Below are 12,272 nucleotides of genomic sequence, written 5' to 3'. Positions count from 1 at the left end.
TGAAAATGAATTTTTTGTGCAAAAATAGTGCAAAAAACACTCTGAAAATGAAAAGTGTTGATATTGGAACAATGACTATTTTTTTAGGGTCAATTTTCAACATTTTTAAAAAATGCCAGTAAAACCAAATTTTTATGTGCAAAAATTGTGCAAAAAACACCCTCCAAACGAAAAGTGTTGATGCTGGAATAATATTTTTTTTCTAGGGTAAATTTAGAACATTTTGATTTTTGGTGAAATAGAGACCTAGCTGCACGCGCGCTCCTCTGCTCCCGCCGCCATCTGAATCTTGATCGCTCCTCGGCCGCTTGGATGGCCCCTCCGGATGCGCCTCCGGAGGAGGCCGTGCTTCAACACGCATTCTCAGCACTGATCAAATCTTTGCCTGCTCAGCGTGCTCGCCCATCAGTATCCAAATTTGTGAAAAAAATTGAGGGGTTACAGGAAGTCTCTCTTCCTCCTTCCTTGCCCAGAAAAGCTGCTCTTGCCTTGGCGGAAAAAGGACTAATAGGGCAATTTACAGGTCTCTGGCCCTCCCCAAAAACCGTTCAGAGGTGGGTTGAGAGGAACTGGACTGATAAAATCCAAGGAAAAATTTCTATCAGGTTTTGCGGAAAGGGCTACTTCACATTTCATTTTGAGACTAAGGAAGACAAGGATTTAATCTTCCGCAATGGACCTTACTTCATGGATTCCAGAGGTCTGTACTTAAACAAATGGACTCCAGATTTCGACCTGGAGCTTGACATCCCTAATGCGGTTCCTGTATGGGTTTGCCTTCCTCATCTCCCCTTGCATTGCTGGGGAGACGAATTAGTTCGTGCTATTGGGAACGCTGTCGGGAATTACATAGACCGAAGTGAGCTAAGAGACAACATGCAGGCTTGTGCTCGTATCTGCGTCGAAGTTGACTTGGGTAGAGGCCTTCCAGAAGCTATTAAACTCAAAGTCGACGACTGGACGCACATTCAGCAGCTCGACTATGAACAGATTCCCTTCAAGTGCAAGGTATGTCACGAATACGGACACTTTGCTAACCGTGCACTAAGATCTCTAATGTTGATAATACCCCGCAAGAAGAGCAATGGGAACCTGTCAAAAAAAAAAATCAGCCCCTAGTCATAAATCTCCCATGGATGTTGGTACCTCTTCCCAGCCCTCCCCCATCTCTCCAACCTCATCTCCCCCGCCTTCATTCCCTCTTCCCTCTTCCTCCCAGCCGCCCTAGTCCTCTGTCCGCCAGTTAAATCCCCTCCTTTCCTCGCCTTCCTCCAACCCTTTTCATGCCCTCTCCCTTCCTGAGGAATCCCCTGCCCCCTCGTCTCAACCTGAGCCTCCCTCTTCTCCCCTTCCCCTGGTCATCTCCCCTGCCCTCCCATCTGATCCTCCCCCTCTTAGAATCACCCGAAGCAATTCCAAGGAACATGGATCCACTATAGACCGTCAAAAGAAGCCTGGAAGAAAGTCTTCCAAATAGCACAGGGACGAGAATGCGCAAAAGGACATAGCACTAGGACTCCAGAATCCTATAGAATCATATATACAAGGAGCAATAGACAAAGACGCAGCAAGCAAAGATAAAGGAGGGAGAGCAACTCCTTGAATCTCACTGTTGAAATGATTAAAATTCTCTCATGGAACAGCAGGGGACTAGGGCACCCCTCCAAAACCGATGCCTTAAAGGATCTTATAAACCAAGAAAAGCTAGCTATTGTACTATTACAAGAAACAAAGCAGAGGCAGTCTGAAATCAGCAAGGCCATTGAATACCATAAGCACTATAAAGGAAGTATAAGTGATTCCAGAGGGGCCTCAGGCGGAATCGCTACACTTTGGCGTCAGGACGAGTGGAACTGTGCAACAGAAGTAATAGATCAGCATTGGGTTAAGACAGTGTTACAAAACAATATGAGCGGACAGCAGATTGTAATTTACAATGTCTATGCCCCTAACCATTACAGGGACAAAGAAGTTTGTTGGGATTCCCTCAGCCAAAATATAGAAGAAGAAGACAGCAGCAACATCATTGTCGGGGGCGACTTAAATCTAATTTTACATGCCAACGAAAAACGTGGAGGGAGCTTCACGCCAGACCCCTTCAGAAACCAGCTGGAAAATATAATGCAACAAGGAGATCTTGTCGATGTCATCCCAAAAAATCGTAAATACACATGGAGTAATCGCAGATTGGGCAGCAGTAATATTATGGAGCGGCTTGATCAATTTCTGGTAAATATTTCTCTTCTATCCACTTTTTCAGCTGTTAGCGCCACCATTCTTCCATTTGCTACCTCTGATCATTTCCCTATTACTTTAGCTCTTGAATCTCACAGTCTTCTAGGCCCTCTTCCCTTTAAATACAATCATATATGGAATGACTATCAAGGAGTCAAAGATCTGATCCAGCAAACATGGTGTCAGCATGTTGAAGGATCTCCATGCTTTATATGGGAAAGCAAGCTAAAAAATGTGAAAAATGTGCTCAAGAATTGGGCTAAAACGCAGTACAAAGAGCCAGAAGAAAAGCAACGAGAGGTGAAAGCCAAAATTGAAGACCTACACTATGCAATAGAAAAACAAGAGTATCAACAAGCTGAAAAGACTCAAGAAGAAAACCTTTACAATCAGCTAAGCGACATTAGAAGGGAAGAGGAAGAAAAATGGCGTATGAAATCTAGGCAGACTTGGCTGAAAAGTGGAGATAAGAACACAACCTTCTTCCATAAACAGGCCACTGTTCGACAAATAAGAAACAATATAACAACCATCATAGATAGCGCAGGGACTCAACACAGTGATCAGACAGCCATCAAAAGCGCTGCTTCAAACCATTTCAAAGAGCTTTTAACTGAAACAGGTGAGGAAGAAAGCTATGTTGACCTCTTGCAGCATTTGCCAATGAAGATTTCAGCAGAATTAAATGAAAGGTTGGTAGAAGAAATAAAAGATGAAGAAATCAAGGAAGCAATTTGGTGCCTCCAGCCAGACAAGGCGCCAGGGCCGGATGGCTTCTCTATTTGTTTTTACAGAGAATATTGGGAAATGATAAAAAAGGACCTCATTAAATATTTCAAATGGATACAGAGGAAGAACAAAATAGGAGGATACACAAACTCAACTCATCTGGCTCTCATCCCAAAGGAGAACCGCCCTTCCAAATTTACCCGCTTCAGACCAATATCATTATGTAATTCTTCCTACAAAATCTTCACTAAAGTCCTTGCTTCTCGTCTCAAACCTCTCCTGCCAATGTTAATTTCTGAAAACCAAGGAGGCTTTATGGCTAACAGACAAATCTCAGACTCTATCCTCTTAGTACAGGAAGCCATTCGAGGAATGAAAAAGGCTTCATTTTGAAATTGGATTTGGCAAATGCCTTTGATAGGGTACGACATTCCTTTCTATTTGCGGTTCTTCAGAAAATGGGATTCTCCTCTGCCTTTATAGAAATTATAAGAACTTGTATCTCTGGGCCTTGGATCGCTCCTCTTATCAATGGCAGACCTGGGCCTTCCTTTCGATCCTCAAGAGGCCTACGGCAAGGCTGTCCTTTATCACCCTATCTTTTCCTCCTAATGGCAGAATCCTTCAGTTGTGCTCTTGACCATAAGCGCCAGGCAGGCCTCATCACTGGTATTAAGTTCGAAGATGGAGTGAAAAACATAAACCACTCCCAATTTGTCGATGACACCCTGCTGCTAGGAGGGGCAACCACAATCATAGCTCGAAGATTCAAATCCTTATTAGACAAATTCATGACTTACTCAGGGGGACTGATAAATAACCTCAAAAGTTGTATCTATGGATGGAATGCCTCAGCTCACACTCTCCAAAGCATTGCCAACATCTTTGGTGTTCCTTGCAAGTTAAATTGGGACCACTTCAGCTACCTGGGAATGCCTGTGAGTATAGGGAAAACTCGGGCTGATGTTTGGGAAACAACTCTAGACAAAATGAAAAGAAAAGTCCAAAAATGGGGAACTTCTTGGCTCAACCCAGCTGGTAGACTGGTGCTCCTCAAATCGGGTCTTTCCTCTCTTCCCCTTTATCAATTTTCTCTTACTCAAGCTCCAGCTTCTTTCCTCAACAAAATGGACAGTGTTCTCAGATTCTTCCTTTGGCAGGGGGGAAAAATGAGAGGAAAAAATTCAACTTGGTAGGATGGAAACAAGTCATTCAGAGCCAAGAGAAAGGAGGTCTTGGCATTCGATCTCCATCTCTCACAAATTTAGCCTTTGGGGGAAATTAGTCTGGAGACTAATTGAAGGACAATCAGCCTGGTGGAAAAAAGTTTTGGAGGCAAAATACATCAGTCAACCACGACAGCATCTTCTCACAGTCGAAATACCCAACAGAAACTACTCAAAGATTTGGAAACTGTGTAAAAAAGCCATCCCCTTTATGGCTCAAAACGTCTCCAAGGTGCCAAAAGGAGGCAGGGAAATCAACATCGGCGCTGACAAAATTATGGGGAATCCACCGCTCAACAGTCACCCAGGTATGGCTGCAATAATATATTTTCTTCAAAGCAAAGGAATTTGCAACCTAGACCAAATTTCTCAATGGGACGCAACAACCCATGCTTGGAAGCGTTGGAAATTTCCTCCCATACCTCAATGCCTCAAAGAGAACTTCGACAACTTCTGCAAACACCTTCACAACATTGCTCCCACTCTAAAAAATGACAAGGACGCATTTAGATGGGACCCCACTGGCACCAGCTATTCAACTCAAGCAGGTTATGACTATTTATGCAACAAAGACTATTCGGCTCCAGCATGGCTGCATAGGAAAACAGTGTGGAAAGCAGAAGCAATTCCAAAGGTGAAATTTTTCATGTGGACCCTTTTAAAAGGGAAAACTCTCACTGCAGAGAACCTTAAAAAAAGAGGCATTGCTGGCCCTTCCAGATGCCCTAACTGCCAAGAAGCAGAAGAGTCTATTCAACATCTATTTATCTCTTGCCCCTTTGCATTTTCTTGTTGGAACAGCATTAATCCTTCCGTATCTCTCTTCTGGAAGTCTCAGCTATCCATTGAAGAAGTTCTTAACAACTGGAGAAAAAATTACCCCTGGCAACCCATGAAAAATAACCCTGCCAAGCGAGTGTGGGATGCCCTCCCTCTGGCCCTTTTATGGAGGATCTGGCTTGCTCGGAACAGCAAGATATTCAAAGACAAAGAGACACCAATAAGGCATTTATGTAACAAGGCCAAAAGCCTGGCAATCGAAACAATCGCATCCAAGATCACAAAAAAAGTGGATATTACAAGTCTTTGGACAGAGGAAAAAGAATTCAAAGGGAGCATGATAGACAGGCCTAGCATCCTTCCAGCTATGAAAACCTACAGCAACCTGGGCAGCACTCACAGCCACAGATGGAAAATTCGATTAAAACAGGATGACTTCAGCAACTGGCTCCGCTCATGCAACACCCACTCCTTGTTCTTTGACGGCGCCTCCAAATCAAACCCGGGAGCGGCGGGAGCAGGGGGCGTCATCTTCAATCCCAATGGTGAGCTCTTAGTATCCTTTGAATGGGGACTAGGGATTCTTTCAAATAACAAAGCTGAGGCTCTGGCTCTCTACCAAGGTATTCTGCAATTACAGGCTCAGGGAATCCAGAAAGCCATGATCTTCGGCGATTCTGCCATCATTATAAATTTAGTGACCAGCAAGAGGGCAGCCTCTAATATCTTCTTGCAGCAAACCATTAGCAGATGTCAAGTCTGGATCAACCAAGCACAGGACTTTCAACTCTACCATATCCTCCATTCTATTAACCAGGAAGCTGACAAACGTGCCAATCAAGCTTGCATTCGACCAAAAGGAAGTCTCCTCTGTAATAACGAGGACTCGTACCAATTTCTTCCATGATTTTCATGATTAGCTCAAATTCACCTTATCCAAGGACCTGTGTTTTTTACAAGGCGTATTCTGATCAAATTTACAACAACTCTGAGTCTCTCTGTCATTTGCCACCGGAAATCCTCTCAAACCTCCTTGTTGAGCCCACTGTCCCCTTAAAATCTTGCAGCTCTTGTAAAATCCGTGACTGCCCAACCTCCTTTCATTTGATCCAGACCTACATCCCTCTCAGCTTGCCGGTTATATATCCTGAGTCGCGTCTTCCTTATCCCAAAACTCAACTCCCCTCTCCATCCTCGCTCGCCCTCTCTCTGTTGGCTTGCGCTCCCTTTTTCAACTATCTCATCTGCGTTAACAAAGACCGTTTTCCTTCTTCTTCATGGAAAAGATCAACGACAGCTCCAGTATCTCTAGCGCTAAGATTGCAGAAGCAGACAGCTGCCCGGAGGACTCCATTGCTCGACAGATCAGTCTCAAAAGCAAAGTTTAGATGACATGTAAAATCTGCTTACTTTTGTATCAGTTTGTCCGAATCTATACCTGTGTTAGTGCCCCTCAAGTTGAAACCAAAAATGAAAGCAATTCAGCTGAATTCTTAATTGTAAAACAGTTGAAAGCTCATCCTATGAGCCCAACTCATGTAATATCGGAGCTTAGACTCCCTACCTTTTTTTGAATACAGACAACAACCGAAATTGTTAAAAAAAAAAAAAAATTAGAACATTTTGAAATAATGGTGTAAAAGATTTTATCATGACTCCGAAAAACGTTAAAATTTCAAAAGAATAATGAAAACATAAAATTAAAAATAAAAACAAAAATTAAAACAATGAAAAAAATAAAAATAAAAAGTTGAAAAAAAATAGCAAAACATAAATAAAAATATATATTAAAAACAAAACATAAAATCAAAAATCAAATATACAAAAAAGACAAACAAAAAAAAGCAAACATAAAATAAAAATTAACAAAAAAAATCAATCATAAAAATGTAGAAAAAAAACAAATTAATTAAAAAACTAAAAAAAAAATATAAAGAATAAAAATTATAAGAAAAACATGTTAAAAAAAAAATCATTTTTTTATTGGTAAACCATAAAAATATTTGGGAAAAAAAACAAAATTTAAAATAACTATAAAATTAAGAAAGTAAAAAATAGAAAAATTTTAAAAGACATGTACAAAAACTAAAAAAAAAAAAAAACAAATTAGATTAAAAAAAATAGAAAAATAACAAAATAAATAAATAAATAACTACTAAAATTAACATAAAAAACATTAAAAAAAAACATTTAAAATTTTAAACAACATACATATTCTCAAATCTAAAAATTTTAAAAAAAACCAATATATTTTTTGTTTAAAATATATATATATGTAAAATATTTCAAAAAAATATATTCTAGAAATATATATATATAATTAAAAAAAATAAAATAAAATTTTTATTTAAAAAAAAGGGCTCAATCTAGCAGCGGGGCGATTCCAGGAATCACCCAACCACCGCCCGGCCGCCCGTGGGGGCGCGGCCCTGGGTGGCGCAGCTGCTTGCAGTGAGAGAGTGAGTGTTATATGAAATCGTTATCTGACAAGTCTTTTATGGTCCATTAAGCAACAAACTTTGAAGGATTTTGGTGCTCTTTTGATTACTAAGAGGAGAATGGTTTTAGATGCCGCAACCGATATGCTAGCGCCAGTAGAGCTATCATTCAAAAGTCCACAAGCGATGGTTAGTCCCCATATGACTGAACATATGACAGTTGGTCTTCTTGCATTGCCGTGCACAGTGATATTTCTCGCGAGACTGGCTATAATCGTTCCATGGGACTACATTTGGAGGCCATGCCACGATTACATGGCCACTAGACGAGCTAATACCAGTATGAAGGCGAAATCCATAAAAGCACCCCCCTCCATCATCTATGGAAAATCAATGTCAAGGCTTGCAACGGATTGTGCTATTCGCTTCACAGAATTCATGGAAGGAGATGGTGTGACAATCTTGCCTATCTGCAACCATGGCTTTCACATGGAATGTGTAGATAAATGGATTCGATCTCATTCTTCATGTCGTACTCGTAGGCATTATGTTGTTGACCCTAGCTGTAAATGTTAGAATTAATGGAGAAAGATATAGTTAGTTGTCTAAAGATAGGATTGAGACTCTAAGATTAGGTCTCGGATCCTACTATCTAGGGAGTGGTTGAAACCACCCTGATTGTGAGAAAGCCTATATATACTAGGTTGTTCTCCTGATTGAATAATTGTAGTATTGTGTGTAGTGCTTGGGCACTCTCCAGGTATCTCACCCGAAGAGCCATTTAGCTAATAAAGTCGATTTTTATCATGGTATCAGAGCTTTAGGGTTGTCCATCCTGTAAGCCGAGTGGAGAGCGCGACTGAGGCGAAGGCGTCACATGTTTTAGGTGCATAAGTGTGCCGACCCCACTGTGAAACTACGCACTTATTTTATTTTGTCAGTCTTCGCAGATTTTAGGTGTACATACGCGAAGCCCTTCGCGAGTTTATGGTGCTAACTCACACCGACGTAGTTTGTTGTGGATTGTTGCGAGGTGGTTGTCGTTTGGTCCACAAGCCTGAGTGAACGCTTGTGCTACGGATTGATGTGGTGAGCGTGTAGAACCAATCAAGTTGTTGCGGACTACCGAGGAGGAATACCTGGAGCAAGTGCGGGTATTTCCGATCTGCCATTAGCCATAAGCAATATTCTTGAGCGTCGACTCATGGAAATCCTCATTTGTTGTAGCAGTTGCATCGGTGGAGAAGAAAACCCTAAACCATCGATTAAAGGCATCCCTGGCCGTTGTCTCACAGCACAGATTCGTCGCCACTCCCGTTATAATCACTTCAGATTTTCCCTACTCTCGCAAGTACTGTTCCAGATCGGTGTCATAGAATCCGTTGTAAGTGTGCTTGTGAACAAGTTTGTCGGTCGCCCTTTGTCATGATATTGTTGGTGTTAGCAGAAGTGAGTTGGGTGCACCAGAGCGATTTTATCAGTTGGAACTGTTGATACGGAGCACCAACTGGTGTGAGTTGAGGCTTATGGTTGTCGAGTGCCTTTGAAGAAGATCAGTTCATAGGAGGAGGAGAGAGCCTATGATTGTAGAGATTTGGCAATGGAGACGTAGAGCCTCTTATAGTGAGAACTGCATACTGGAAGGAAGTGTATTTGTATGTCAACCCTACGTTGAGCGACATGCATTTACCTTCATAATCTAGATTCTCATATTCTATCCCTTATTATTGTCAACGTCATCTAGCATATTTGTTCTGGAAATTTTATTGTTTTGAGTAACCTAGAAGGTGCAGGTTGTGGAGATTTGAAAAACAATTTGGAAATTTTTCTTCTAAATTATTATATGTCACAGAAAATGCGAAATTTTTTGCTGATTTAAACCCATCTTCAGAAATATGTGCATCAGAATTAGATACTGATAATGTTTCCAGCTTGTGAGAGGTCGTTTAGTTGCTCATCACCAAAGCCGAGGGCACTAAGACCTGCGTGGCACAGAAGCCACAGTCTACAAGGTTCTACAGTTGAAGAGCTGCCAAAGGGAGAAGTTTCCCGCCTGTGTGGTAACGGGGTTGTTGGAGCTCATTAGAGGACCGTGTGGAGTCGAAAAGGAATCTTGAAGCGAGATAAGCTGGACTTTAACAACATGTCTTTATTTGAAGATATTTTTAATTCTGATGATGATCTTTTTCTCATGTGGGCATTTGGCATTAACATGGGTAGTATATTCGAGTCAAAAGAAATTTCAGAAAAACAATGTGGTTCTGTTGATGACCACGAGAATCAAGAGGCACAGTCTGTTGTGCAAGATTCACAAGCTGATCTTCAAGAAGGGTGTGAAGAGGAACAAAGTGTTGAAGATCAATGGGACGAGCCAGATGAAGTTGATTGCAAAGATGTGGCAGAAGAAAACAAAGTTGGAGAAAATTTAAATTGTGATGATCTCATTAATATTTCTGTGTGTGCAGATGTTACCAACAACAACAAGGAAAAAGTAAAAGAATTGAAGTTTCTTGAAGCATGGCTTGAAACACCATGTCTTTATGAAGTCAACACAGAAGTTGTAGTAATGAATGGTGAAGACATCATCGTTGGCGTTCAAATGGTTGACACTGGAAATAGTGAGAAGGAAAATTCTCCTATCTAGCCTGCCATAATTCTGGGAAGGGGAAGAATAAGAATTCAAGCTTTCCTTCACTGGGGAAGAAATGAGGTGAAGATACATCACTACCTCATGGCAAGGAAAGTGAAGATGAAGCCTCAACTCAAGATGAACAAGTATGGGCTCAGCTGGAAGAAGACAAAAATGAAAATGTCTAATACCAAGTTTGTCATGTTTTATTTGTAAGCCTAGCTAAGGCTAGACCAGCAGGCATTTGTTATTGTTCAGTACCCTTTCTCCATTAAGGGGGAGTGTTAGAATTAATGGAGAAAGATATAGTTAGTTGTCTAAGGATAGGATTGAGACTCTAAGATTAGGTCTCAGATCCTACTATCTAGGGAGTGGTTGAAACCACCCTGATTGTGAGAAAGCCTATATATACTAAGTTGTTCTCCTGATTGTATACAGTGTATATGTGTGAAGTGCTTGGGCACTCTCCAGGTATCTTACCTGGAGAGCCACTTAATTAATAGAACATAAATTTTTATCAGTAAAAAGGTGGAAAACAACATTATGCCCAGCAAATCGGATGCTCTAGGAGTGCAGATTCATCAAGCTAGAGCTTATGAATCTAGCGAAATCATCGGCATGAATACATATGTTATTTTGCTTGAAAGGCAGTGTTAGGTGATAGATATGTTATTTTGCCTGAAAGGCAGTGTTAAGTGATAGATATGTTATTTGGCTAGAAGGGCAACCTGTGTTTGAGTATACTATTAATGGAAAGGGCGGAATTGTTCCAGACAGTTTGAAAGCATATCAACCTATGGTTACCAAAATTGCAGACATAATTGTCATCAAAGAAATCCTTGAGATTTATTTAATTAAGGTCACAAGCCACTGTAAATTAATATAGAATAAAATTATATCACTCGTTAAAAATGTGAGGAATTTGTCACGGTGAGATGTGTTTATCTTTATACAAATCAATATGCATTGTTTAAATAGATTTTTTTCATTTGCAATTACGGGTTTGTTGATATCGTAATAGCAAAAGTAATCATCCCTAACGTGTTACAAAAATAAAGAGTTAATGGATCAGTAAGTTTATTAATGTTATCGTTAATCTTTATATTTATAATCAGGCTAAGGTTTGGAATAATTTTTTTATTTATTATTTCAAACTTTGTTGAACTTGAAATGTAATCAATTTTGAAGTTCAAAAACTTCGTATAATTACGCTATAAGGTGTTTCCCTTTGAAATGAATTGCCCCACCCACCGCCATGTCCTATTGTTCATTGTGGATTTGTGGTGTTAGACGATTGAACGAATTTTGATCGTTGATCCAAAACTGAAATAAGTTATGAATAACAGAAAACACGGTTAATGAAGAAGCGTGTTCCATCCATGGATAAGCTTCTCGGTTCCTGCGGCTCAAAGATTGTTCTCATTTTGAAATCTCGGCCGCTTGTGGAAATCGCATTGGAGCACCCATATTTTCCCAGATCCTTCTGTGAAGAGCCCAATGGAAATGGCTGATACAAACAGACAACATAGGATACTCGTTTTACTTGTCTTTGTCATTCTATTTCTCAGTATTTCTAGCGCGATTTGATCCCTCGCTGCAGGTTTTCCCACTCGCTCATTTGTGCCAGCGTAATTGCATATATTTTGTTGTTTGCAAACATCATTTTTTTATTATTGTCAATATTATAAGAAATTTCAGTTATTCAGCACTTTTGATCTATTAAAAAACATTGTTATGGGATCTAAATCTAAAGCAAATTTGCTCCTCTATTTGCAGATAAGAATCATAAGTTGCAGGCGCCTGGCATCTTCACAGAAAATTCAACAGATAACCCCGCCACTGAGATATTCTCGTTAGTCTTTCAATCTATCGATCAAGGTTATTTAATATTAAACACTAGTAATTAATTACTGTAGCTGTGTGTATGGGATGTTGTTGTCATTATACTGTGGACTAACACATTCTTTCATTTATTCACAATCTTATTTTTTATTCGTGTTGATCCATCATCTAGTATGCCATGTTCATTGTTGTAATTTATATATATTTCTTCTTGAAACACTTCTGTCCTTGCCATATGTAATATCACTCAGGTAGGGGGATAATTCGTAGTAATTTTTTTTAACTATAGTAAAAGACTCATTGGAAGTAATGATTGTTATGTATATAAATATATAAATGTGAGACAAGATTCTGGTGCTCAAACAGTTAAGACAGTTAAGGGTTGGTTCTCAA

At 40.0% G+C, this 12,272-nt stretch overlaps 1 protein-coding gene across 1 annotated transcript; it reads left to right on the top strand.

The window, feature by feature from the left end:
• Positions 1-312: 312 nt before the first annotated feature.
• On the top strand, positions 313-1,119 carry LOC149146397 (uncharacterized). The gene has a single exon (XM_089452744.1). The coding sequence runs from the start codon at positions 313-315 to the stop codon at positions 1,117-1,119; it is 807 nt and encodes a 268-aa protein (XP_089308870.1).
• Positions 1,120-12,272: the final 11,153 nt, after the last annotated feature.

The sequence above is a fragment of the Pinus tabuliformis genome, chromosome X (genome assembly GCF_031772625.1).
Source record: "Pinus tabuliformis cultivar Carrire ecotype Pingquan chromosome X, CPIR1, whole genome shotgun sequence".
Classification (NCBI taxonomy): domain Eukaryota; kingdom Viridiplantae; phylum Streptophyta; class Pinopsida; order Pinales; family Pinaceae; genus Pinus; species Pinus tabuliformis.
This window is presented reverse-complemented; position numbering and strand designations above follow the sequence as displayed.